General features: G+C 40.5%; 1 protein-coding gene across 2 annotated transcripts in view; it reads left to right on the forward strand.

The window, feature by feature from the left end:
* The window catches only part of MYRIP (myosin VIIA and Rab interacting protein), a 223,514-nt gene that overhangs the window by 174,192 nt on the left and 21,608 nt on the right, over positions 1 to 27,714 (forward strand). For both annotated transcript variants that reach the window (XM_072851423.1, XM_072851424.1), the window contains 3 exons: positions 11,750 to 11,927; positions 16,146 to 16,795; positions 25,066 to 25,305. In XM_072851423.1, the coding sequence (XP_072707524.1) occupies positions 11,750 to 11,927; positions 16,146 to 16,795; positions 25,066 to 25,305 (1,068 nt within the window). The remainder of the gene's footprint in view (positions 1 to 11,749; positions 11,928 to 16,145; positions 16,796 to 25,065; positions 25,306 to 27,714) is intronic.

Below are 27,714 nucleotides of genomic sequence, written 5' to 3' on the forward strand. Positions count from 1 at the left end.
ACAGCCTACTTGATTCTCATCAACAGCAGTGGAACAACCCAAATTCTTTTTCCTGAGCTTGCTTGCCATTCAACTTTGCTTTCATTCAGCTATGAATGGTAAGCATGCATCTGTCAGCAGATTTGGAGGACTAAACTGTATCAGTTTCTCCTCTGTATATCATTTGAGAAAGTTACCTTTTCTGCCAAAAGAATTACAATATTTTTTTTCTTTCCTAAACAAAACCTAGCTTCTACGGAAGCTGGCAGAGAGGCCCTATGCCCTTTCCAGGCAAAGTTCCTTACTCTCTCCCAGGTGGATTTTGGAACTCTTGAGTCCAAGCTTGTAACAGCAAATCTTCATGGGCTCCACTGCAATAAGTGAAGTTTTCATATGTCCTAACTGCTGACATTATGTTGACTAAAAAAACCCAAACTCTGATTTGTGTACACATCGTACCATTGAGCTGTGTGTGTTGGCTTTGTTTGAGCAGAGATCTGCCTGTAATGATAAAACCCCTTTCTTACTAGTACATGCCACAGCTAACAAGGGGGCTCTTGCAACAGATTTATTAGGGCAGATGTTCCTAGTGTAGCCAAGGTTTTTGTAGACAGACTCTGCGGCCACAACAACCTCAAGGGAAGCAAAAAAAAAAGTGTGCATTTTTTTCTATTAAAGCTGCCCAAGTTGACTGTTACTGGGTTAGAGTTATGTATGTTAACCTGTTTCCCAATAAGGATTATTTAAGTAGAGCTTCCTCTGTTTAAGACTTTCTTTGTTAACTGGCAAACAAATTAGTACTTGAAGCAAGCAGAAGCAGGATAGATTAAATAAAAGGGAAGAAGAAACATGATTAACAGAAAGACAGACATGCAGAGGAAAGGGAGGTAACGATAGCAAATCTTAAGGCAGTTCAGATTTCATAATTTAGAACTGGAAATTTATCTTAAAGGATATATTTTTATTTGTCTTCTGTGTAGCAGATAGTACACGTGGTTTCACTAGCACAATAAAGCTAGTAACATTCAGTTACTTAGGGCAGTTGCATGCTATAACACTGGTCTTTAGAAACCCATGTTTATTATTGCATTGCATTTATTACCAAAATCACTTGCTTACACTGTGTGGGGGAGCTGTAATAGTCCCAGATATAATTGTGAGGTTATACCTGCCAAGCAATTTTTATTTTAATCACAGCTATTTGTGTGTAGCTCATCCATATCAGCTGGAAACTTCCAGTGGGCTCTGGAAGCCCTGCATTACCTCCCTGTTCATGCCTCTTTGTAGTATGAAGTAAATGCTGTACACAGAGAACTTGAGCTGTGTAAGCTGGGGACAGCACTGTGCCAAGAGACCAACTGCATGAGACCTGCTTGATTGGAGCAAAATCTATTGATCTTCATATTAAGGAACACACACACGCACACACACATGGTATCTCCCTGAAATATATTATTGATTGTTTAACTGCAGAACTATGGTGTGGTAGTAGCTATAGATATTGTCTTTTCCTTTTTTTCCTCTTAGATTTCTTTGAGATCCCTTGCCCATGGTAAAAATAGTGATACAAGGCTGAATATTTTATTTCCCCATCTCATAAAAAGAGATGGATAGCACCATCTGTTTCTCATTAACAATAAGCAAAGGCTGTACAATGTTGGGATAGGAGGAGCTTAGAGCAATGGGCGGATGCTTCTCTGCTCTCTCAGTCCATTTCCCTCCCATACATCACTGCCAGTGAGAGCAAACAACCAGTTGGCATGTTATACCCATTTAAACATTGATGGAGTGCAGGCGTCCTGGTGTGTTCTAAGTGCTATATTAGTGGTCTTTATTTTACAGCTAAAAGACTGCATATATAAACAGAAGCTCATCCATAATTTATAGTATATAAAACAGCTAGGGATATAGGGAAGAGGAGGATATCATTAAATACACATTATGATGCACCTCAGGGGAAGCAGAAATTTACTGGTTAAGCTAATTATAAGGTCCACAGTGTACTGACAGTTGTTGGTTTTGGTTTTTTTTTTCCTTTTATTTGTTTTAAAGAGAAGGTTCCACAAGCCTGAGGTCCAACACTGCTTTGGAAATCCCTGGAGGTTTTGCAGGTGCTCTATACCTTTGTAGGTTTGTCCCAAACAAATATTTGAAGAAAACCTTTTTGAGGAGGAATCCTGTTTAGCAGCCATACAACACAGTGGGAGAGCTGCTTCAGATGAGGGAGGCATAGCACTGTAGGAAGCTGACGCCAGCTGACATCAGTTCTTACCTGCAACAACTCTGTATCAGGAACATCATATTTATATCTAATTAATAACTATGTCATGTCATAGGGAAGATGGAGCTTTTAGCTTTTATACATGAGCTGGAATCAGAAGGTTGCACAGAGTGTGTTGCTGGGACCTACTTCTAATGGGGCAGGCGTGCATTTATCCAGAAGCCCGTCAGCTGGATCCTGATGGGTTGTTTACTGTCTTGTTTCCTTCCAGAAGCAGCCAACTGCAGCACCATCTTCTCTGAACAGACTGGGAAAGAACAGTACACTTTGAGATGGAAAAGCACTTGGTACTTTAGAAAATAATGGGTCTTTTTTTATTCATATTTATTGTGAGAAGTACTTTGCAGGTTGCAAATCTTGCTGTCATCTGCTGAGTTTGCAGGTGTAACATCGTAGTCTCACTGCAAAAGTGATCTGGAGTTACCTGGCCATATGACACTTCATGCATTTCAGATCAAGATGGCCCTGTCCATAATAATCTGATTGATTTCCCTCCTTCCACTGCAGCAGAAGGATAGGATACAACTGCTTTTGCAATTCTGACTCAGCAATTAGTACTACTTTTTAAGGTTTCAGGTGGCTAAATAATCAGCGCAAGGCTAAACATGATGGCATTGTCCTTTTAAAGTTGTTTGTATAGTTTGAATTTTTTTGAGATGTATCTCTAGCAGAAGATTACTGATTCTTGGTTTCGTAGTACTATTCATGCACTTGACAAACGTCCAAGAAGACAGTTTTGGATGCTAGATATATGATCAAGCCCATGTAGAGCTAAATTCAACTGAATTACACTTACTGCCAGCAAGCCAGGATAGGTTTTAAGGCATGAAAGGGAGCAGGGGAGAGGACAGAGAGGGTTGGTCATTCTATAATATTATTTTCTTAAGAACGGAGATCATATATTGTTCTTTTAGCTTAATTTTGTTTTAAAGATGCTATCCTAATACACTGCTGGATATCACAAAGGTTTAAGGTCTAACTTAAAACCTGTGATGCTCAGAGATAGGCTGCCTGACAAATCTTACTTTATTTTTAGATGAAATCAGGGTGTATATTGTCACAGCGAGAAGCAAATAAACACAGAAAACTTAAGGCTTCCTCTGTCAAGTGGGTGTTTGAGTAGGAGATGCAGTGATTTGCTCTGATAGGCAAGTGCACTCCTGAGCACAACTTTGTAGACGAGAGTCAGAATGGGACATGAAAGCTTGCACGGGGCACTGAGCAACCTATAAATTAATGAAAATAGAGTAATCATGTTCAGTAAAGAGTATTCTCTTGAAAAAAAAAAGTGAATTTATGTGTGAGGCTGCAATTAGACTTGAGATGAAAATGCCAGTTCACCTCCTTCCCCTACCCCTTTATACACATGCACTCTCCCAGTGGGGTACACTAGTAGCAACTTAGAATCATATTGCCCTACTCCAGAAGAGCGATCTGGCCTTTGCAGTTGCTCAGCTTTCTCCTCTGTAAATAATATAGTAATACTTTCATCATAGGATACTAACTGAGCTCTCAGTATCTTCAAATGAAATGTGTAACACAACTGGGAAGCATCTCCCCTGTTTGTTTTCTGTCGTTTTTTTTAAAGAGATGTAATAGTATATTTCAAATTCGGGAGGAGGGAAGAAGAATGGGCCATGGGGGAACATGTGAGAAATAGTAACAGCTAAATGAACAAGGGTACCTGTAAAGGCTCTGCTTAGGTTACTATTGGATTGGTACATCTGCCCTCTATTCCTGTCAAAGCACGTATCAATTGATTCACCACAAACTTCTATAGACTTGTTCACATAAATCCATTACATTGATTGCACTATGCTATCTTATGCTCCTAGCACTTTCCTACATTGTTAGCCCCATAAGTACAATAAAAGGATGTTTAGCCTCATCTTCTGGAACCAATATTTAAATATCACTTATTACTAGCTTACAAATTCCTTGCAAATCCCTTGCATCCAAAGAAATAGCATTTTCATATGTGGGGCCTGCTTATTATTTGGGGGGCAGGGGGGAAAGTCCCTCAAACACTATGGATTATACTTCTGTGTGGTGATGTGTAGAGCTACTTGCATGCTCAGCAGCAATGGGTTTGTTGGGGAATAACCTCCTGCCTCTCTCCCTTGCAACCCATCTCCAGATCCTGAAGGTCAGCTAATCCAAACTGAACCAAAATAAATGCACACCCAAATGTGGCTCTACATATTATTGCACACCTGTGCAATTTATATTGCTGACAGACCCATTCCTGATTAACCAAGAGTTATCTTTGTACTCCTTTTAAAGGAACAAGGCTTTTAAGGGGATCAGCTGCCTGAGAGGCCAGTAGAAGGATGGCAAGTCCACCTAAAGTGCAGCTGGGCTATGTCTTTGTCACTAGCGAGCAACAAGCCAGCTTGGGCAGACCCTGGAAGCTCTAAGGCTTTTGCAGGAGAGGGAGCAGTCATCTTTGCTTTCTCCCAGTCTGTTATTCAAGGGTTTGCCCTGATGGCCAGGATATCCTAACCAGGGTTTACGTCAGGGCATGAAGAAGGGAGTTTTCTTTCAATTGAGTGTGAAAATCTCCCATTCATCTGCCTGTTCTTGCCCTTTTTCAGAAGCCATAGGGTTGTTAAGAGATACTTTGCCACATACAAGATTAACTAAGGAACAGATGCTTGAAGCCCTTGGTATTTCACTCCCACTGCTAAATGTCTGGACTGCATACATTTCAGCAGAGCGAAAATCACTTCCAGGGATAAATAGGCTGTGGCAGAGTGGCACCGTTGGCAAGCTCATACTGTCTCCTTCCTGCTGGGGGAGTTTACTTACCAAAGGATGCGTTATCTGTGCATGCTTAGGGATTGCTACTGTATTTGCTCAGGTGGGTGGGACCTGCTGGTTCTGTCCGTGCATTGATTGGTTTCATAGAGCACAGATGAGAAGCAGGCAAGGGTTTTTGCTGCACCGCTAGCAGACATAGCCATAGAATTTGTGGGTGAGGAGAGGGGACGGTTAAGGTTGCATCTGTCATCTGTGCTTGTGCTGTCAGTTCTAGGCTGCTTCTCTGAATAAACAAGGTAATCTTTAAAGCCGAAGCTAACAGCTGCCCCACAGGTCAGAGCTTGCACACCACAGGACTCTGCTGCCCAGATCCAGAGGTGCCCTCCCTGCCCTCAGCCCCAGTGTTGAGGTCCCAGTGCCTGCAAGGACTCCTGCCGTGGTGACCCTGCAGCTGCCTTATCCTTGTGGCACCAGAGGTTCTCAGTCCCTCCTGAAGCTTGGGAGAATCCTTGATCTACTCTAAATAAGTGCAGAAGAAATTACAGTTTTACTAGTTAAACCAGAATGAAGAAATAGGGTGAAATAGGAGGGAAGTGAGGAGAAAAACATGCATGATCCAGAATATCCTTTGTAGAGTTCAGTCAGTTGCTGTTGGGATCTATTTTGAATTACCATTTTGGCTTCTCTTTAGAAGAAAGAGGAATTACCCTTACTCTTTCATCTTTTGAGGAAGAATGTAGAGCAAAATATTTATATTGTCTCTTGCCCTGGTTTAGCCTCAGTAGGCAGCTAAGCACCACACAGCCGCTCGCCCCCCCCCCGTGGGATGGGGGAGAGAATCTGAAGAGCAAAAGTAAGAAAACTCATGGGTTGAGATAAGAACAGTTTAATAATTGAAATAAAATAAAATAATAATAGTAGTAATAACAACAACAATAATAAATCATAATGAAAAGGAAAACAGAGAGAGAGGAACAAAACCCAGGGCAAAACAACAAAAAAACAAGTGATGCAACCACTTACCACCCACTGACCGATGCCCAGCCAGTCCCTGAGCAGCGATCACTGCCCCCCGGCCAACTCCCCCCAGTTTATATACTGAGCATGAGGCCGTATGGTATGGAATAGCCCTCTGGCCAGTTGGGGTCACCTGTCCTGACTGTGCCCCCTCCCAGCTTCTTGTGGCCCGGCAGAGCATGGGAAGCTGAAAAGTCCTTGACTGGTGTAAACATTACTTAGCAACAACTAAAACATCAGTGTGTTACCAACATTATTCTCATACTAAATCCAAAACACAGCAGTATACCAGCTACTAGGAAGAAAATTAACTCTATCCCAGCTGAAACTGGGACATGTCTCTAAACAGTATGCATACATTTAAGAGAGTTATTCAAGGTAAATAATCCATAGATTATCAACTTTAGACTCAATATTCACAAGTATGTTTTATAAAAAGTTGTTCTTGCTTTTGGTTACTTGTTTTTATTTATTCAGTGTTCAAAAGCATGAACGTGTAAATTGTTATAGACAGAAGATGGAATATTTATATTTCTTAAGTAATAGGAGACATTGTATGTGATTACTTTTTATTCACTCCTTCCTTCTTTAATCTTCAGAAACCACATTGTCTTTTTCCTTTTTTTTTTTTTTGAAGGCCAGCAATGAAACAGGACTGTCCATGCAAAAATGGTTCCTTTTAGTGCTAGCCCAGTACAAGACAAAGCCTGAGTTCTCCCCATCCAGACATTATAATTATGCAGCAGAAATCCCCTGAAGAGGGGTAAAAAAAAGAGAATAATAATGTGTCTGGAATTTCTTTTTGAAACAAACATCTCACAGCAGATGCCAGTAGGCAGGATTTGGTGGGGAACTCATCTAACTAAAGTGTTTGGAAATGCCTGTCAATACTGTAACTATATTTTGCAAGCTGTGCTGTACTGCACAGCAATCCAGTATGCAGCACATGCCTCCGAGGAGTGTGTGCAGTGAACATAGCAAATGACCTGTTGGGTTGCAATGCCACCTGCTGATGTACTAATTCATTGCAGAAACTAACAGTTGCAGTACCTTAGTGCCTGACTGTAAACATACAGGGCAGCCTTGTAATTAATCACAAATAAATACACCTAAAATAGCACCTGGCTGACAGGGGTTTTTTGCTGAGGAACCAGAACTTCTGGTTAGAAAAGGTGCCAGTGGCTTTAGCTGGGAGGGAAGGATCTTCTTGACCTCTCATGTCTTTATAAATCAGGACCAAAGCTCCTACATTCCTGCCTCCTTTTGAAAATCATATTTAGGCTGTTGTATTATTTGGATACTTTTGGAAAATAGACTGGATTGGTTCTTCTGCCCTGAGATCTTGTTGCTGTCCAAGTTTATAGGCAATTGGTAAAGATTCAGGGCTATGACTCCTCCATTTGGTCGGTAAGTATCCCTTGTTCTAATGCGAACCGATCCAAGAGCCTATTAGGGTAGCTGGCCTTACCTCCAGGACTTTCCTGCATCCATGCACAGGGAAACTACATGGAGCACCAGCCCACAGGTAGGCTTCTCAATCCTGTTCCCTTATGTTCAGTGTTTTCCTTCCTATGTAAATGTCCACAAGGGAAGAATGTCTCCTGTGGATCTACAGACGGGCTGTTATCTCTGTGACAAGGGAAGCGCAAATGCAGCACAGTAATGTGTACTTCTGCTGCCTGCCACAGGTAAGTGTGGCAGTGAAGTCAGCAGCTTAGGGAGGCATGTGCATAGGTTTGTAGCCCATGCTGAAGCCCATGCTATAGCTGTAGGACTGTTGAGTTAGTGGTGCCAGCTGAGTTGAAGTTGATGCAAATGTGTCGACCAAGATTAGAGCTTTCGCTGTGTAACCTCACACCAAATAACTAACTTCCTAGTTTACTTTTAATTGGAAAAGCAACAAAAGGAGGTCTTGAGTCATTTGCTTTTCAGATAGAGTCATCAGGCAGGCCGGTAATTGATTGGAGATAAACTTGTGGACAAACATTTGCTTTTGTGCTCTGAAAAAAATGGCCATGTTTATGCCAATGTAGACTGATTTGTTCTCATGCCAGGATATGCTTCTGTCCTATTCCGACACCAGGCTTGGCTATTGACACTCCTTTTTTGTATCATTATTGGTATTACCAGTGATCTGAACTGCTATCAGGGATGAATATTTACACCTTCTTTCCACCCATACTTGTCTGAGTAAAACACAATTCTACTATCTGTCCTTCCATGCCTATATAGAACTAACTTTCAGAACAAGAAATTAACCTAATCCTCTACTTTTATTTACTCTTCTTAATTGGAGCTTATTAGAGCACTGTCACTTCTTGATCATTTAAATCTCTCCAAATACAAGAACTACAGAGGACTACAAAAGTAGTAGTGAAGAGTGCTAGTTCAACAGCCTCTTCCAGTAGCATAATTTCATCCTTTTTCAGGATCTGAATGCAGGGGTGCAGTCAAGCTATTTTAGCTTGGCATTACTTTTCTCCCCTTGAGCTTTCTGTGACATTGAACCATCTTCAGTGAGAAGAGGCGGTACTTCTAGCAGAGCAGTCCAAGACAGATTTTATCAAAAATTCACATAAAGTGTAGAAAAAGGATGAGGATGGCCTCAAGCCAAGCTTTGGAGGCACCAAAAGCTTTTTCCCTTGCTGCATTTGGAGGGGTTTTCCTGGGAATTAGCAGCAGTTCCTGCATAATACCAATTTCCTGCTCTCCACAAAGAGTTGGCAGAAACTGTGGAGAGCAGTTTCCCTCTGATCTGATCCAAAAGTTTCAGCACACAGTTTAAAAGAATCAGCTTGTTTTAGATAAGGTGGTTTGGATAAGCTTATTTGAGATCCTAAGCTGCTATACCACATGGGACTGTGTCTACTTTCTTTTCTATGCTTCCTTGTTTTTCAGTGCTTTTTGTCCATCATGCTCATCTTCTCTTTTTTAAATCCTTCAAGCTGTTGTGTTTCTAGTCCTTCTGAAAGATATATCTGCCCTATAGCGTAGACACACCTGAGCTATCTTTAAATTGCTCAGACAATGCTCGTAGCGGTGTTGCTGTGGAAGCGTGGGTCTGAGGGCAGGATTGCTGAGCTCCTTCAGCAGGTTTCATAGCCCGTGCCAAGTTCTGCGTTGCCAGGGCTAAGCTGCTGGTGGGTCTCAGGTTAGTTGAGAGCTAAGTGCAGACACTGCCATCACTGCGATGCAGCTTTTACTGTGATGTTTATGAAACAGCGAGTAGGCAGGCGAGAAGCTGCCATTTAAACAAAACACCAGAAAAGTTGTCAAACCTACACATTTTACATAATAAGAAAAAACATGTTACTTTCATTATCTGAGCCCAGGTTATCATTAAACAGACTACTTAAGTTTTTCCTGATTTTTTTTTCTTCTCCTTATTATTATGTTCTTTAAGTAATAAGGGAAAATAGATACTAGTGATTAAACTGCAGGATATTCCTTCTTCTGGGCTCTTCAGCATCTCTTATCTCTCTGTATTTGCCATATATGTGGAAAAAGAATGTGCTCTGAGGGGATATTCTTGGTACTGTGAAAATAGTGACAGCCACAACTTGCTGCTTTCAGTACGTAACAACTTTAACACAAAGATATCAGAGGATATGGCAGATGTGAACTGGACCTAATTTATTGTAAGAATGGGAAGTTCGGTAGTTCTTGCTTTACAATGAGAAGTGAGCCACAGCACAGTTAGAACTTGTCATAGTTCAGGCTGCAGATTTGTGGCAGAATTGTTTATATTGTCCATATATCCTGGCAGGATGAAATCAAAGTTAATGAGCAAATTCCTATAGCAAAACAATTTATGTACCTGTCTGTATTGTGTTAAATTATTAACCCTTTTACAGGGTTAAGGAGTTAAGGAGGATTCAGATGATCTTGATCACTTGAAGATCTAGTTTGAGGTTTGAAACAGCCTAAATATACACTTGAATATAGCTGGTTTGTGAAAGTGACTCATCTGAAAGATTCCCTATAATGAAGTTATACAGTCCTATGAGCTTATTTTTAGTAGTTCATGTCACTGAATTTGAAAGGAGACACTCCAATGCATCACGTTAGGACCTGTGTCTTTGCATGGACAGGATTAACCAAGTTACGCGGTTATTGCAGTTACAGAAAATATTTGATTCTAGGGCAATAATTCTGGCTTTTCCTCCAGAGTTCAGAAGCCAAACTAAACCCTGGTGCTTGGTTGTGTTTCTTTTTACTGAATCTGTTATGAAATCATACTGCTGAGCCAAGGATACAGGAAGAATTGCAGTTAATTAAATCTTCTGGCATGGTACATGGGTCCCACACAGGAGCATTTCAGATGGGAGGAGGTGCAGCCAGAAAAGTGGTGTAAGTGTTGCTTTCAAGCCAGCAGGACTCCCAGCAATGCTTATGCTGTCCTGCAAATTGAAGGGACTTGAAAATAGCTGAAAGTCAAGTTATCCTTTTCCTCATCTGCACCAGTGCAAAGTAGAGCTCTGATGCAGGCAAAGACTGGCCCTTTTGAGATTAACAGTTTCAGTTAATTATTTGTAATTTGAACATCAGTTAAAATGTACAAAGATTCGAGAGTGCCATCTTGGCCTGTGTAAAGAAGCTGAGCCACTTGAAAGCATACTTAATGAATCTTAATGAGTCTTTTACCAACTCTGTTGTGAAGGCCAAGACAGAGGTTTTGAGTGGTAAAAAGTTATGGGGAAAAAAGCTAATTGTTGTTTGAAAAAGTGATCTCTTTTGCCATTCAAGCTTCCTAAGCATGTACTGTCATCAAAAGCAAAGTTATTAATTTAAAAAAAAAAAAATTATGCTCCAGCAAAATAGTGTCAGCCAGATGTTAAAACTTGACTTGAGCTGCTGTAGCCTTGTTTCTAGAATTAGATATGTGATTTGATATGTAAGAGTGAGTTCTCCTGAAATCAGCAGGACACTACCAGCTTTCACAGTTTTTTAAAATCTGGCCAAATTTAAATGTGACTTCTGTAACTGACCCCAGTGCCGAAGTCAAAACTGAAATGTCTGATCTATTTATGTAGATCCAAAGGAAAGCGCCTTCCCCTTCCCCTCAGTAGCAGTCAGGACTCATTAACAATCACAACAGTATTTTACCCCATTTTGACTTGAAATGTGACCCTCCTAGAAACAAACAGATGTGCAGTTGTAAGCTATGTTGGCTTCTATAGCAAGACTGCATAAAACTGCTCAGCATATTGTGTGACATGTATGTCCTAGCAAACAAAAGAATTCTGCATTAAAATCAGTTGTTGCACATCTGTTTCTGGGGAACAGGCTGTTTGTTTGCTTTTTTTTTAATTTTTAACTTCTGCAAATTGTTACACCAGATGGCCTGTTGAGCCAACAATAGGTCATCATGTCTCACCGCAATGGTATCTCTTTCTGGTTAGCTTGAGTCGAAGCAGTTAGATATCAGTCCTCACCAAGCACATTACTAACAACTTCACCTTAATTATTTCTTTCCATCTGGTCCATGGTAGTATAAACAATTTCCTGCCTCCTTGCATAGCATCAGAAATGCACATAAATAAGCAATCTAGTGCTGAAACAATTCTTTTGAACACATTAAATTCCATTTCTGGATGCTAGCAGATTCCACACTTCCATGGGTAACTGAATATTCATGCTAATTATGGTAAAGAGTTTGATAATTAAGTATTTCTATTTTTAAATTATACTCTTTGATTTTTATTCCCACAGAGGTCTCAGTCTGCATTCTCCCTGGCTAGTGAAGATATGCCCAGTAAAGGACTAGACCCTGCATCATCTGTGACTGAGGCTCTTTGGAGGCAGCAAAAAGGACAATTCAGGAAACAGAAGGAGCGCAAGCTCTCTGCGTTACCCAGCTGGAAAAGTGTGGACAGGCTAAATGAAACAAGTAAATATTTCTAGTACGAATATGATTCTTTTTTTGGTTCTCACTCACATGTGGAATAAATACAACTTAAAGCAAGGACCTTCTCCAGGAAATTTCTGCTGACCTCTGTGCTTGCAGGGGTCACATGTAAAATAATGTCTATTTGGTGATGCTGCGTGTCATGATTTCATTGGGCTGTGTCATTGCTTATCTTACCTTTTTTTTCACCCAAGAAAATATTCAAAATTTGGGCCTTTGGGGAGTTGATTTTAGGCTGTTAGGAAACAGTAGGCATCTAATTTGGATACATTTCAGAGCTTCTAAGACATAAGAGCCCAAGGGCCCTGCTTTGTCACCTGGTTATCTGTCCTCCAGTTGAAGGAGTTTGTATCTGCCCATAGTCTCCCTTCTGTTGCACGTTAACTGTTCATGAGGTTACGTGGTGAACCAAACAGTGAAATAATTCACATTTAGGATTCCTCCTTGCACCTTTATTTTCAACTCTGATGAATTCACCAATGCAGCGTTCTGTGCAGCCCTACTAACTGCTGCTTCCACACAAGTTTGAGGAAGCTGTATGAGTAGGAACTTCACAGACCAGCAGTTTCCCTAGATTTATGTCCTCTGTCTTGCTGTGCGTTAGGTATGGATGTGAATATGGATGGTGAGTAGCTTCCTAAGTCAGTCCCATTCCTGAATCAGCACCCTGGGATAGAATGCAATTCCCTGCTTACTTCAAGATGACATAAGTACAGGCTCTCATTGAAGAAGGTGGTTCCTGCTCTTGGAGGGGTCCCATTTCCACTGCCTCTCTTGTTCTGGCTGTAGTGTTCCCAAGGCTACAAGAGTGTAGCACCAGGCAACTGCTGCACAGAAGAGCTGGTTAGTTTTCATCCCCACAGCTGCACAAGGGGAAGGGCTGAACTACTCACTGCAGCAGCGGCCCCTGGCCCTAGGTGACGGGGGATAGCAAAGCTAACGTATCTGCATGTCCTCCCATGACAGCATCTGCTTGTTTCTGCTGCTTCTCTTGTAACAGCTGTAGAGCCCATCTGACCCCTGTAGCAAATTGTTTCATGAAGCTAAAAAGCAGAAAACTTCCTTTTTTTAGGGTGAGTTTACTGGTGCTGTAACTTTCACAGCTGGCTCACTAGGTGCTGGCAAGCAGAAGCCACCAAAACATGTGTTTAGGTGTAGTGGGGATGAGGGATGGGGGCTGCCCATCAATTCAATTCGTTTATCTGTAATGCCAGTTGATAACCTGGGAGACTGAAAATTAGACAGTGTCCCCTCCTCCCCCCCAAAAAGAAAGTGATAGTGAAATACTACTAAAATCTGACTTAACTAAGTATGCATTACTTTGTGAACTGCTCATTCAGCCCCCTGTCAGAAGTGTTGTTCTCCTGGGCATTTTGGTGGAAGGCCTATTTTCAGTAAAGCAGTTAATTGGGTGCTTAAATTTAAGAACCCACTTCAATCCCATTGAATTCAACTGTTAAGCAATTTAGTACTTAACAATTGTTTAACCATAGCAGAATGACAATTTGACCCAGTTTCCTTTCAGGTGCTCTACTCAGAGGATTTGTTCTGCTTCTTTCATCTAAGAACCACATTTGTGATGAAATTGTGGTGCCTGTTGAGCTTATAGTAAATACCTGATTGTTCTAATTTATGTAAATATGATCTCACCTATGCAGTAGTAAGCAGCTCTGTATTAGGATACAGACAACGAAAGAAATCTCAACCAAGAGTTTGGAGCGGTAAAATCAGTGCGCTTTTTAGTCATGTAGCCAAAAAGCAGTTCACAATTCATTTTGATTACAGTTTACACTGGTTTAAATGATGACTCAAGAGCCAAATAATGAATTAGTGCTTTTTTCCCCGTTACCAATAGTTTCACAATGAGACTTCTTAAATCTATTTTCATTTTCACATGGATAAATTATAGGGTATACCCAAAGAATTGTGTGCAAAATCCATTCTTTCAAGTAAGTGACTTCGTTTTGGAAAATCAGGAGTGGACCATTTGACATTACTTGAAGCTGGGATAAAACTGAGTCAGCTTTCTGAATATAAAGCTCTCAATGGCTTTCCTTTCCACCTTGCTTACCCTCTAAGATGTAATCAACTACTATCCTGTCCTTTCTTCAGTTAACTGAAGTTGTTTGACCGATTCTTATGTGTTGTTGCTGAACAAAATAAGGGGATATGTTTTGGGAGAGAAAAAAGTATAATGATGTGGCACTCACTGCATTCCTTTTGTGTAACGTGGTGCAGCTGAATTCAACTCCTGTTGGAGATTTATATTTTGCAGAGCTGTTTGCTTTATTTGAAGGAACAATGTTTTTAAGGAAAGGTCCTCTTTCTCTTAAGAGAATCCTATACTTAGATTAGTGAGCATAGTTGGAAAAAGTGAACAAGCAGAAGTTCCTTATGCTTGATAGCTTGTATTCTTTTTTTCTCCAAAATCAGCTGTTACAATAAAGAGTTATTAGTTCTCCCTGTAAACCTGACTTCAGTTATATCCTCAGCTGGTCACTGCTACAAGAAAACTATATCTATTTTGATTTCTTTTTAAGCAGAACTAAGAATGCCTTAGGTGATGTATTTTCTCAAGTTCTCTGAATTGGCATGAAATTTAGGAAGTGAAAACAAGCCAAAAGGACTCAAATGAGTAACAAACACAAAACCTGTTCTAAATCTTGTATAGCTCCTAAGTTTAATTACTATTTAATTATTGTTTCTTTTTTGTGGGGGTGTTTTGTTGGTGGTAGTGCACCACAGAGTTTTTGGGGTTTGGTTTTTTTTTTTAAACTGAGCACACCTTCTTACTGCATACTTATGTTCTTTATGAACAATTCCAGGGAAAAAGTCATCTTCTTGAGCTCCAAGTATTTGTAATCATGTAATGCAAGATGCTTGAGTATCATCTACAACACTATCCAGATTTTACTTCTTCCATTTTTAAATAGTGATGTTCTGTTTACAGTTTTAGAAAACTAATAGTTTATAGTAAGTATTTCTACAATTTTCTGAAAATGGCAAATTTGAACCCATGGAAGGAATCTGTAAGGCTGAAAAGTTCATTCAGTATGCTGAGATTACTGTGTAAATCCATGGCAATATATATATCTATTCAACTGCGGTGGGAGGTAGAGTCATCACACATTCACATTTCCCATGAAGGGACTTTTCAAGTTTGATTGGAAATGGAATCTAAATTTAGAAGAAATGCAATTCAGTGAGTTATACAGCACTTTTTGACCATATTTGTGGCATTTTTTTTCTGTCAGAGTTGTAAAACATACTTTGAAAAAGTGTAAGAATACAAAAGCAGCAGTGCTTGGGTCAAACAAAAAGCTCATTTAGTCTAGGATACAAGAGCAGTAACTGTAACCATACGCAAGAGCCTAGGAAAGATTAGGAGAAAGCAAGTATTTTTCATGCTGCCTCTGAGTAGGCTCTGAACCTCCAAAACTTTCAGCTTAACGACTACCTCAGCTAGAAGTGTTTTTCCTTTATTTACTAAACCTCAGTGGATTTCTCTTCCCTGTCTATAGCCATCTCTGTTTTATCCCAGATTAATTTCTAGCATCCATAACACCCTTAGGCAAGAAGCTTCACAGGTCTGGTACCCATTGCATCCCACTTCTTTCTTTTGTTTGTTTTGAACCTTGATTTCACTAGTTTCACTTGATGTCCTCTAGTAGTTAGGTCGGAAGAGATTGCCCCATCTCTTTTAGCATATATCCTCTCAGTCTGCTCTCCTCCAGATGGCAGAGCTCTGGCTTACTTAATCATTCCTTGAATGGAAGCCGTTTCAGAACGTGGTGCAACATTTGTTGCTCTTCTCTGATCCTTTTTCCATCTTTCCTTTTCAGGATGGGGGACCAGAACTGCACACAGAATCGAAGACATTTGCAAAACACAGGATTTATACATGTCTGTATACTGATGTTCCCTCAGGCTTCCTAATAATTCTTTTAGAAAAAAGCTTGGGTACAAGTACTCTCACATTTTAAATAGTCATCACTGTTACTTTAAGTGGTGGCTTCTGATTAAAAGTACAGCAGCATGGCTCACAACATGAGAGAATTCATGTAGCAGAAACACTTGCACTTGTTCATTAGTTTTGTTGAACCCTCCAATTTGTGGCCAGTTGATCGCAAACTGGCAAGTAACATGAGCCTTTCACACTGTGATCACATAGCAATAATTGTCCTTGTTTCGTTTTCATAGATCCGCCTTCTGTTTTTCAAAGCACTGATGGAAACTGGGTAGCTTTGCAGAATGTCACTTTGCCTCGTCCTCGAATGCTCGCCAAACCAAAGAGTCAAGTATTCGAAGCTTTGGAGAATGAATCTAGCATTGTGTCTGCCTATGACGAGATGGGCTCAGACAGTGAGGATGACTACGACTGGAATGTGGCCTTGAACAAGCTGCGTCGGAGACCTCGGCAATTACCAGGCGATTTCTATTGTACCAATTCCCAGTATGGTACTGAATGGGTTTATGGCAATGATCAGTACCAGGCAGTGACCTCCCCTTCCTCTGGGTTATACACCAATACTGAGACACTGTTCTCCGATTCTGAAACATCTTCAGTAAACTCTTCCCAGGAAGCTAAAGGACCTAGCAAACTTCTCTGGTTACAAAGCAGAACTCAAAGTGATATGCCCAGAATGGAAAAAAAACATTTCCACGGAGAACTGGATGTAAATTTCAATCCACAGGCAACCAGCTTGGAGTATTCGGACAGCAGTGAGACTGAAGAAGTCCATTATGATTTAGAAAAGAGATCAAGAAGGTGGAGGAAGAACAAAGCGATTTCTGAAGAGTTATGTGAAGGAAAAAATCACACAAAAACCAACAAGATGAATTTAAGTCAGGTAATTGTGTTTGAGCTTACCGAATGCAATCTCAAAAAGAGCTGGGCAAAACTAATTAAGCTATACTGGCAATGACATGTGAATCATGAGTGGGAGGTGGAGTGTTCTTGCAAGCTTTATCCTCCTCATGCCTCATAACTGAGAAGAAGCAAAGGTAAAGTGTTACATATACCTGAACAGGCTTTGCCTCTTTCTCAAATATGCCACTTCCATCTGATCAATGACATTGTTAATGCTGTAAAATACAGTGCTCTTAGGAAAAAAAAAAAGTCAGAAAGTCAGGATTTGCCAACAGCTAGCAAATGTTGACTAATCACCTGTTCTTTTGTGTTGTTTTTTTTTTTTTAAACTCCTTTGTTCTTGGAATAAGAAATAACTCATATGCCTGGGAATCTTCTGTGTGCTGTTTTGCAAATGTCCTGATAAGGGATAAAGCTAATGAGAAGCAGAAATTCAGAAAGGGCTGTTTTTGAAATACGGTCCAAGTGATGTCTGCTTTTAATTGGTCACTTAATTATGAGTTCTGGTGTGTTAGGCTAAGTGTTTACAAACTAATTCCATTTAAATAATTTGTCATTTGATTAAAAAAAGGAAAAACAAACCAAACAGAACATAACAGCTCAAACTTGGAATAACTGATCATACAACTTGAAGACAGCAAAGCACTCCATAAACATTTCTTTTAAACAGCGAGTGTGGGATGACCAGAAAGCAAAGAATTCTGTTTGGAGTTTGTCCAGGCTTGGGACTGATATTATGTAAGGGATCCAGTCGTCCCCCAAAAGTTTTTTAGCAGTACAAGCACACTTCTAATTACCCAGCTGGATGAGCGGAATACTGACCCCTTGTCCAGTTCCCTTTCCCATGTCCTATCCCACTCAAACCCTGTAGCTGCATCGTTGCTGCAGTAGAGTAATGGTAAGCCTGAAGCAAGGAGCTAAGTGCTGTCTTCTCCCTATGCCTCTGACTACAAGCAATCGGATCCAGTCTTTAAAGCCACCTGAGCAATTTTAGGATGCCTGAAATTGTTTTTCTTTGCTTATGCTACTAGCCTATATTTCCCATAGAAAGACATCAGTTCAGCTGATAGTAAATCAAGATTAGGATTCTAGGATTTCAGCAGGTTTTTAATGCTGGGTAAACTATTGTTAATTCTGTATTTATTCCATCTGCTTTTAGGAGACAGGTGTGGATGTTTTGTACTGATTCATTTATACTCATGTCCTCATACGTTTATAATCTAGAGTTGTTGAAGGGGAGTTTTGTATGATAATGTGCTCTAACAGCACCTCAATGGCCATTAATGACTTCTTAGAACATCAGGCAGAATTACAGGACTTCCCAGGGACTGCACAAAGACCGTATTTTATACACAGACTTCTGCATTTCCCTTTCTGGCTTTGCGTATTTGTGCACGTTGTATGTGTGTCTGTATTCATATTGTGGCTTTCTAGTTACTGCTGCTCTGCAGATACAGAAGACTGGAGTTCACAGGGAGGGTCCTGGAGATGTTACAGAATCATAGAATCATTTAGGTTGGAAAAGACCTTTAAGATCGAGTCCAACCGTAAACCAAACACTGCCAAGTCCACCACTAAACCATGTCCCTAAGTGCCATGTCTACACATCTTTTAAATACCTCCGGGGATGGTGACTCAACCACTTCCCTGGGCAGCCTGTTCCAATGCTTGATAACCCTTTCAGTGAAGAAATTTTTCCCAAAACATCCCCCGTGTTCATCCAGTGGAGGTCAGAAAGGCAGGGTGCTTCCAGACATGTGACAGCATCCTTCAGCAGCTTAGTGTGTGCTTCAGAGTGCAAGCTGGTGCAGAAAATGATTGTTCTTTCCAACTCTCTTGTGAGTTGCTTTGTCTCTTAAGTGCTGCTTATACCTCTCTGATGTGCTGGAAATGCAAGGTTTGGGATTCTGACCCGCTCTCCCCTTTAGCCCTTTAGGCTAAAAGAGACTGTTCATGCTCTCCTGCTCCCTCAGCCACAGTGGGACAGGCAGAGGCATGCTGCCTCCAGGTCACACTACTGTTTTCAAAGCAATGAAATTCTCACTAGGAAGTTTAGGTATGGGTGGGTTTGCATACATTTAGTTTGTGTTTGGACACACACCCCCCCCTGGTGGCTGATTTGACAGCTGGTGCCCACATTTGGAGAACTGTTACTCCAGCCTCTGGTACACAAGCACTGCTGGGAGCAGGAACGGGCTGGCTACTACAATTTATAGCAAGGATGTTGCATGGTTGTACAATTCTAGGAAGCAATTAAAATGATTATGAGCATAAGGAATATGATTTGAGGTATGAAAATAAATTAGCCAGACATCATTTATATTGCTTAGAAAAATGAGATTAAAGAGATGTCAGGGTTTCATATAATCCCCAAAGTAATGTATTGATCTTGGTAAAATGGTTGAGGCTGCAGCAGAGAGAGCCCTACATGTCAGTAGTTTGTACACAATGATAGTGTAGGTGCATGGAGAACTGCAGACAGCGTAAACTTGAGGAAGCTTCATTGTGGGGGTCTTAAACCAGTCACAGATTTTCACGTGCTGAGATTGTACAGAATTTACAGAAACCATACAAAATGCTCTTCTAAATCATGTTGCATCTAGACATTAGACACCAAACAACTGAACATATGTAAATTGCAGTGAAGAAAGATACTTTTTCTTGATTTTATTGCATTGTAATAATAACCTTATTTTACTGCATGGTAATAATAACATGATAATTTGTTAACTATTATGTTTTCATCAGCATTGTAGAACAGGATTTCAGTTTAGCAGTCTAAAAGTTGGGTTTTCTTTTTTAGTTTTCAAATACTGCAGGTCATTTTCTTGTTTGCTGCTCTCAGAGACTCACAGTGAAATGAAGACAGGCCCTTTCTTCTTCCTTGCTCCAAGTCTAGAGAATTGTAAGCAGTAACATTCTGGAACAATTGCAGTCATTTCATAACTCACAACTGAATTTCTATTAAAAATTAAGTATTTTTAAATCAAGATTTTTTTAAAAACTGCCACAGTTTTTTAAAACTGATTTTAGACTCAACACTGGAATGCTGACTTTGTGACTGGGAGAAAATCCATTGCATGAAGTCTGGAGTGACTTAAAAAGGGAAACCTGAAAACAGGTATCAAGATGCAGTGTATTTGGGGAGAATTTTTGCCACTTTATGGTAGGTGAAAGAACCACCTGCTTCACTGGGTTGCCTGTAGAAATGCTGTAACATGGTCATGAAGCAAGTACAGGGGGACGTAGAAACTGTCCTGGTAAAACTGATGTCCTGCTGTAATAAATTTTTGATAACCCAATTGCTTATGTAACACAGAAGAGTGATATTCCTGGGAAACCTGAATTGGGAAGTGCAACCTTACTTTTAATTATAATTATTTTTCAAATTGTAACTTTTTACAAGAAATTGCCACTCAAACCACCAATCTCTGTCTGCTTTCATTATTATTAATAATATTAATAATTGATACTATTAATAATAATATTGATATATTGGCTTTCCTTATCTTTTTGAGAGGGGGAGATGTTGCTTAGTGTAGCTGAACTTCTTATGTTTCTGATGGAAAGTGGAGTGGATTAATTGCGTCAAGTGAAGGAAGTGCCCTCATTATGAGTTTGCTGCTTTGATCAGGAGACCCCCCTGTTAATTACAGCCCTCCTGCCCTGCAGTCAGGTAGGGGGTGAGCACTGTTGGACTGCCGGTCCCCACGGGATGGCACTTGGGATGTATTTATTGAAAATAGCTGCCCTGAAATTACACGGGCTCTCGCTGAGAAACTGTCTGCAAACCTCACAATTTGTGTCTTCTCCTAAAAACTGTGGTTTCTGATTTTTGGTTTCCTATATGAATGAGTTTAGGAGTGTATACAATAACATGGAGAACTGCAGGCAGCGTAAACTTGAGGAAGCTTCATTGTGGGGGTCTTGAATTTATACTATCACATGGATTTGGTTCTGGAGACTCCAAGGCAGTACTTTGCTTGCTTGCTTTATTTCAGGGCTTGTTTTTGTTTGCTAGCATTACATTGAGTTACCAGCCATTTGCATGCAAGGATTTGGACAGTGTGTATGAGGAAAGGTGTATTTCCTAGTTCATTGTTTGCTAAAGGACTTATGCTTGCATTAGAAACACTTGATTTTCTTTTAGTGAGACTGGGTTTGTACCTGTGTTAGTCTGCCAGGCCCTCACTGAAGCTCTGTTTTCAGATAAAGCGGTGCCCTTTTATTCTTGTTTGCAGATGTTAGTATTATATGCTGCTGATAGATGCAAATGGAAATTTACACAATGATTTATATGAACACAAATATGTCATTAAACTTACCAGATAGAGCCAAAGTGTAAAGAATAATGAAAGTAAAGAATAATGAAAGTAAAGAATAATGAAGTTCAGGATAGCATCAATGAAATAAATAATAATAATAGTACCTTTAAATGTATTTATTATTTTTCATTGTTGTCATGGCTTCTAATGCATTTTTTAATCTGTTAATCCATGAAAGAGGTATTATGTCCTTGCAAATAGTTCACTGCCACCATCTGAAAAGCTTAACACACAACTCAGCCTACCGGTAACAGAAACCGCAAAGTGTAGCGTTACAGGATGTCATTATCTCTGCGTGTAAGCAGGAACTAACAACTCTTGTAGATGTAAACGCTCCACCTGCTCATTGTAAAGAAGTTGGAAAGCAGAAAGGTGGATAATAGACATACCTGCATCGAGCTGTAATAAAATCAGTACCCTCAAGGCGAGTCCTCCCCCAGGAACGGATGTGTATTTGTAACACAAATTTAGCTAACATGGAGTAAAACCCTAGGGATTCCAAGGGAGCTCATGGCTTTCACCTGTGCTGGCAAATGTAGCAAAAATCTCTAAGTTTCCCAGCTAATAAGTTAGGAAAATTCTTTTAAATTCTGTGTTAACGCATAAGCTAGAATTGGGAATGTTTCAGTAACCGTGATGTGTGGCTAAGGTAACATAGCAGCTTGCTGCTGCCAAAAGAGGAATACCTCCTTCCTGTCTGCCTTCCTACCTTCCCTCCACCTCCCTCCAGCGTGATCCAATATCTCTCCCTTGTCAGCTCTATCACGCATTTGGACCCCTTTGCCAAGCCTATACAACTTGTTAGAACCGAGTAAAAGACAGGAAGGTGCAAGATGACGCTCTTTCAGCAGCGCTAGGGTGTAACATTAGCTTGCCTTGTTTCATAAAACTACATCCTCAATTTTTTATCCTGATGAAGCTAGGTAACTTAGCAATATTGTCCTGCCAGGCCTTCCTCCAAAATACATGGGAATTCAGCTGGAGGGCTCTGCAGGATTTCGCTGAGCTTTGGATAGAGGCAGTAGAGATCAACCTAAAAGGTGCTGCTTTGTGTGATGCTAGGAAGACTGGTATTTTTTCAGGAGTGAGAGGAGTTGTGATTCTGCTGTTGTCACTATGGATTCTTTAAATTAACTGGTGGTGCTTTCTAGCTTTCCACAAGGATATGTGTGTATTGCTACTCCGATATAGCTGCTAAGCAGTTCTATGTAAGAAGTCCCCAGAGGATTCATGCGTGTCTTGCTGCACGATGAAGTCTGTCAGTACTTCATGGTACAGCAATGAGGTGGAAACATGGGAAAACTTGCCCGTCTGGACTGCCAGCCTCCTTCACTGCTCCACTAGATTTTATACACATATTTGTCAGCTTATTTAAACAAGAATAGCAAGATGTTGCCTTTGCAAGCTTGATCTGCTCAAATGTCTGCATAAAATGGGATTTTCTTCTCTTCCTTGCAGACTCAACCCCAAGGTAAACCATACTCTTCCTGTCTAGACACTGCTAGAGGAAGCCCACACCCCTGGGTGCAGAGCTGTCAGAGCTCACTAGCAACTCTTGTAATCCTAAACCACATGTTTTGGTAGACAAGAGTAGGGTTTTGGAGGTATCTATTAAATAAATGGAGGTAACTCAAGTAAAGAGGGATTCTAGTAATTAGCTTAGACTAGACACCTAACTGTAAATAGATCAAGTTTAATGAGACATATCTCCACTAAACTGTATTCTCCTAAATACAAGGCCACAGTTTAGCTGTGCTTTCTGTCCTGTAAATCCGATAAATTATGATTGTTTCTCTCCTGGGTACAAATTGATGAACTGATTGATTCAGCAACAACTTTCAGATTTTTTTATAGTAGTTTAGTGATATGTGAGTATTTTTCATTAGCAGATTGTTGGGTGGCAGTTATAATGAGTTGTTGAATGACATGCAGGATATGTCTGAAAAAAAATCTCTTGTTATAATTTGAGGAAGCACCATTATGATAAATACAGATTCTTAATTAAAAAGGTAAAATGACACCAGTCTTCTAAATGTATATAAAAACATATCATAATATATTATAAAACTAAAGTGGAAACACACTGATTTGACATCTTGTTCTCGATCTTATTCAGAACAGCTTGGAAGTTCATTTGGCAGAAAAGGCTTTTTATTCTGCAAAAGCTGATTGTTCGGGAAAATAATAAATTTCAGCATAAGCCCATGGTTCCCCTTCTATTGTAGCTAGTCATGTACTTTCAAATCCTGATTTTCTAAAAGGGCTTTCTGCATCCTGAGGGTGAGCTATAAATCAATAATTTAGTTGTGTAATTGATTCACAGGTAACTGCAGACAAAAATTGTCCAGAAAGCTGTAGAAGTGCTAGACACTACAGTATGGTTTACTGTGTGAAAGATGAGGACTTACATTATAAACACAATGTGTCAGTCCATTAAGAGCAGTTTGGCGGGTTTGTGAGGGAGTTGTCAGAGTTAACATTTCCCGTGAGAACTGGAGGTAACTGACCCATCCATAAATGCTGCTTCTGCGCCTGCAGAGAGAGTAGCTGTGCAAAGCAAATCTCCTGTTTATGTATTTCCAAATGAAGGGTAGAGAGAACACAGCTTTTAGTCTCTCCAGCAGTGTCTGGTTCTGTCACGGTAGGAGAGCGTAAGGCAAATAGGAATAATTTCCTATCTGAGAATTGCTCCAGATCATCCTCTTGGACCTTGCTGCAATGTGCTTACAGCTGCTGGGTCCCAGGCTGCATTCTTCATAGCTTCCTTCCGGGTGGTTTTGTCACAATTATGCTCCATTTCAAAGAATTAATCACTTTTAAAACCACCTAATTCTGCCTACTTTATGCACTTGACTGAAGCACTAAACAAAGTGTCTAATTATTCTAAGCTCTCTCTTAGTAGTCAGCAGGGAGAGAAGAGCATTTCCAGAAGGACGTTAACACTATAGGTGGAGCGGGTTGCTCTGGGAGATGGACTGTAGTGGAAATCAGGGGAAATTGGGTCCTAATCAGACAGCACAGATCCAGAAAATAAGTTGGTATGTCTCTGGACATTAGTTTTTGGCATAACTGTCAGATATTTTCAGATTTCCTGCAAGGGCTGACCAAAAAAAAAAAAAAGCCCCCTTTCCACATTATTAGATGTTGGGCAGGCACCCTGCTAAACAGCCTTGCAAAAGGATTTTGCTTTTCTTCTATTCAGCCTCCAAAATAAGGAACTTGTCATGGTCGAGTCTGTAACACCCACTGTACTTAACTGAGCCTCTGAGTACTTCTCACCTTTAAGGATCCAAGAGTAAGAAAAGAAGGTGCTCCTAAAGATTGAACTTGTTCCAAGGAGGTTGGCGTTTGGAAAATAATCATCGCTGTAGAGGATCCACCTATGTAAATAATCACTGGGAAAGCTGAAAATCTTAAGCACCATCATGAAATAAAAGAGAGATTTTTCGAAACTTGTTTCCAGTAGTCTTTAAGAAAAACACGGATAATGCTCAAGACCAGCAGTCAGGGAACTCGAGTGCAGTTTTCAACTGAAAGCTGGACACAACTGCCAGGTCACAAGTTATTTCATTCCCACACTTCACTTTCTTTATCTGCACCATGCCTGAGAGTGATGGCAGTGCAGTGCTGGGAATGGGAAATGCCATTGAGGCTTTTATTTAATTAGTTGCACACAGATATATAATAATTTTGATAGTTTCTTTTTCATAATATAAAAGTAAGCAGGAATGATAAATATAATCCGACAGGTGTGGATTTACTCGCATTCCTCTGTAAAGACATGGTATTTTTTTATCAGCAAACTTAGTGTGTTTTCTTTCTAGCATCCCTGCAGAGTGATCATACCTATACTTTTCTAGTAAGCTATTTGTTTTCCTTTCTGTACCTATACCATAATTATACTGTTCTTCTAATTTCTTTGCAGGATTTCGATGATTTATCAGAAACAGATAAAAGCAGTGAGGATCAGCATCATAACATCAAGCCTGACCTTATGGAAGAGGAGCTTAAATCCAGGTTATTTCAGCTCGCTGCTAAAATGAGTGACAAGGAAACGTCTTCTGGTGAAGAACAAGAGTCAGAACCTAGAACAGACCCTGAAAACCAAAAGGAGAGTTTGTCCTCAGAGGAAAATGGAAGAAGTATTCAGGAAGAGTTAAAGAAGGTAAGCAGTCATTGTAGAGCAGTGGGGCTAATATTGTAAAAGTTAGAATCCAGAAAGAGAAACAATTGCTTAGAAAATTAAACATAGTTGCTTAAAAAAATCTGAAGTCCTTTACACTGGGTCTGAGCCTGCAACCCTTGTGCACGTAAAACTTCAATTAAGGTGTGTGTTCCTTCCTGTGAGCCTACAGCATCAGTTCAAAGCAGTGAACTTAACTTATGTAGTAAACCTGTGGCTCATATTAATGTAATTGTGTCAGTTTATACTGACTGAGAATTGGCTTATATGTTTTTATTTAAGAACATATCCAGTTCTCCTTTTTTCCTCCTTGCTAACCAACTGGTTTAAGTGGGGGTTTTTTTTCAGTCCTTTTATTTGCTCCCCTGGTTTTAGTATCATGTAGTTCAATCTAATGTCATAGATTCTTCTTTTGCCTCTCTATTGGAATATTTTGTGCTTCTTTAAAGCTTTCCAACCCTGTTACTCTGTCAGCTAACAGGCCTCTGTGAGTAGTAACATATTCTAGTGAAACTGAAATCCAGTGTCAGTCCTGATAATGTATGAGATCTTCCGTTTGTGCTATTTCACCCTTACAATGGGATGTCTGATTTCAGTGTCACTCCACAGGACTTACCACCTGCCCTCTTCCCTTTCTACCTCTGAATTTCTCTTCAGATCATGTGGTGTACTTGAATTTTGGTGCTGTAGAAGCCCAACACTGCCCCTTGCCAGTCAAGTACTCTTATCCCTTAGATCCACTTAGGCTCGTTCTTATTTGCTGTGTGTCTCGACTCACCTCTTGGGGTCTTGTGTGCACAGCAGCTCAGCTTTGATAGGGGCTGTGGACAACTCTCTAAAGGAAATCTATTCTTCATCATTCGAAAGGTGTTTTGTTCAAATGCTATAAAGAACTAATACACTGGGAGGTGGAAGCAGGATCAAGTGACCCAGGTAGACGATAGGATGCTATCCACACTATCCAGCATGCAGGAATGGTGTCAGGAAAGCCAATGCTCACCTGGAGTTGAATCTGGTGAGGGACATAAGGGAAATAAGAAAGGCTTCTACAGATATATCAGCAGCAAAAGGCAGATGAGGGAAAGTGGGGCTCGCTACTGCAGTGACCTGGTGATACAGGACAGGGAAAAGGCTAAGTTACACAACATAGTTTTCACGTCAGTTTACAGGTAAGATTTGCTGTCGAGTCCCAGGCCCCTGAGACCTATGGGAAAGTCTGGAGCAGTGAAGACTTGGTAGAGGAGGATCAGGTTAGCAAATATTTCAACAAATGGGACATACACACATTCATGGCATCCGATGGGGATGTACTCGCAAGAGCTGAGGGAGCTGGCCCATGTCATTGTGAGGCCACTCTTATTCATCTTTGAAAGATCATGGTAATCTGAGGCATTCAGAGCACTGAATATTGTTTAATTTGACTTTAACAAGGCTTTCAACACTGTCTTACATAACATCCTCACAGACAAATTGAGCAAGTAAGGACTAGATAAGTAGACAGTAAGGTGGATTGAAAATTGTCTGAATTGCTGGGCCGAAAGGGTTGTGATCAGAGGCTCAAAATCTAGCTGTAGGCCAGTCACTAGTAGTGTATAGCCCAGTGGTCAATACTGGGACCAGTACTGTTTAACATCTTCACTATTGGCAGAGACAATGAGACAGGGTGTACCGTAAATTTGGAGGAGCGGTTGATACATGAGATGGTTCTGTTGTCATTCAGAGGATCTTGACAGGCTGGAGAAATGGGCCGACAGAACCTCAGGAAGTTCAACAAAGGGAAATGCAAAGTCCTGCACCTGGGAAGCAATTATCCCATGCACCCATACTGGCTGGAGGCTATCTGTCTGGGAAACAGCTTGGCAGAAAAGGACTTAGGGGTCATGGTGGACACCAAGTTGAACATAAGCCAGCAGTGTGCACTTGCAGAAAAGAAGGCCACCAGCATCCAACAGACCAAGGGAGGTGATTATTCCCCTCTATTCAATACTGGTGAGGCCACTTCTGGAGTGCTGTGTCCTGTTCTGGGCTCCCCAGTACAACGGACACATGGACATACTGAACTGAGTCCAGTGAAAGGCCACAGAGATGATTAAAAGATTGGGACATCTATCATATGAGGAGAGCCTGAGAGAGCTAGAAATATCTAGCCTACAGAAGAGAATGCTAGGGGAGGATCTCTTCAGTGTGTATAAATACCTGATGGGTGGGTGGGGGGTGTTTGAGGTGGAAAATAAAGAAGTGGGAATCAGACTCTTCTCACCCATGCCCAGTGACAGGACAAGAAGCATGGGCACAAACTGACGTACAAGAAATTCGATCTAAACATAAAAAGCTTTTCACTCTGAGGATGGTGGAATGCTGGAATAGGTTTCCGAGAGAGATTGTAGAGTC

This window comes from Ciconia boyciana, chromosome 2, assembly GCF_034638445.1.
Source record: "Ciconia boyciana chromosome 2, ASM3463844v1, whole genome shotgun sequence".
Classification (NCBI taxonomy): Eukaryota; Metazoa; Chordata; class Aves; order Ciconiiformes; family Ciconiidae; genus Ciconia; species Ciconia boyciana.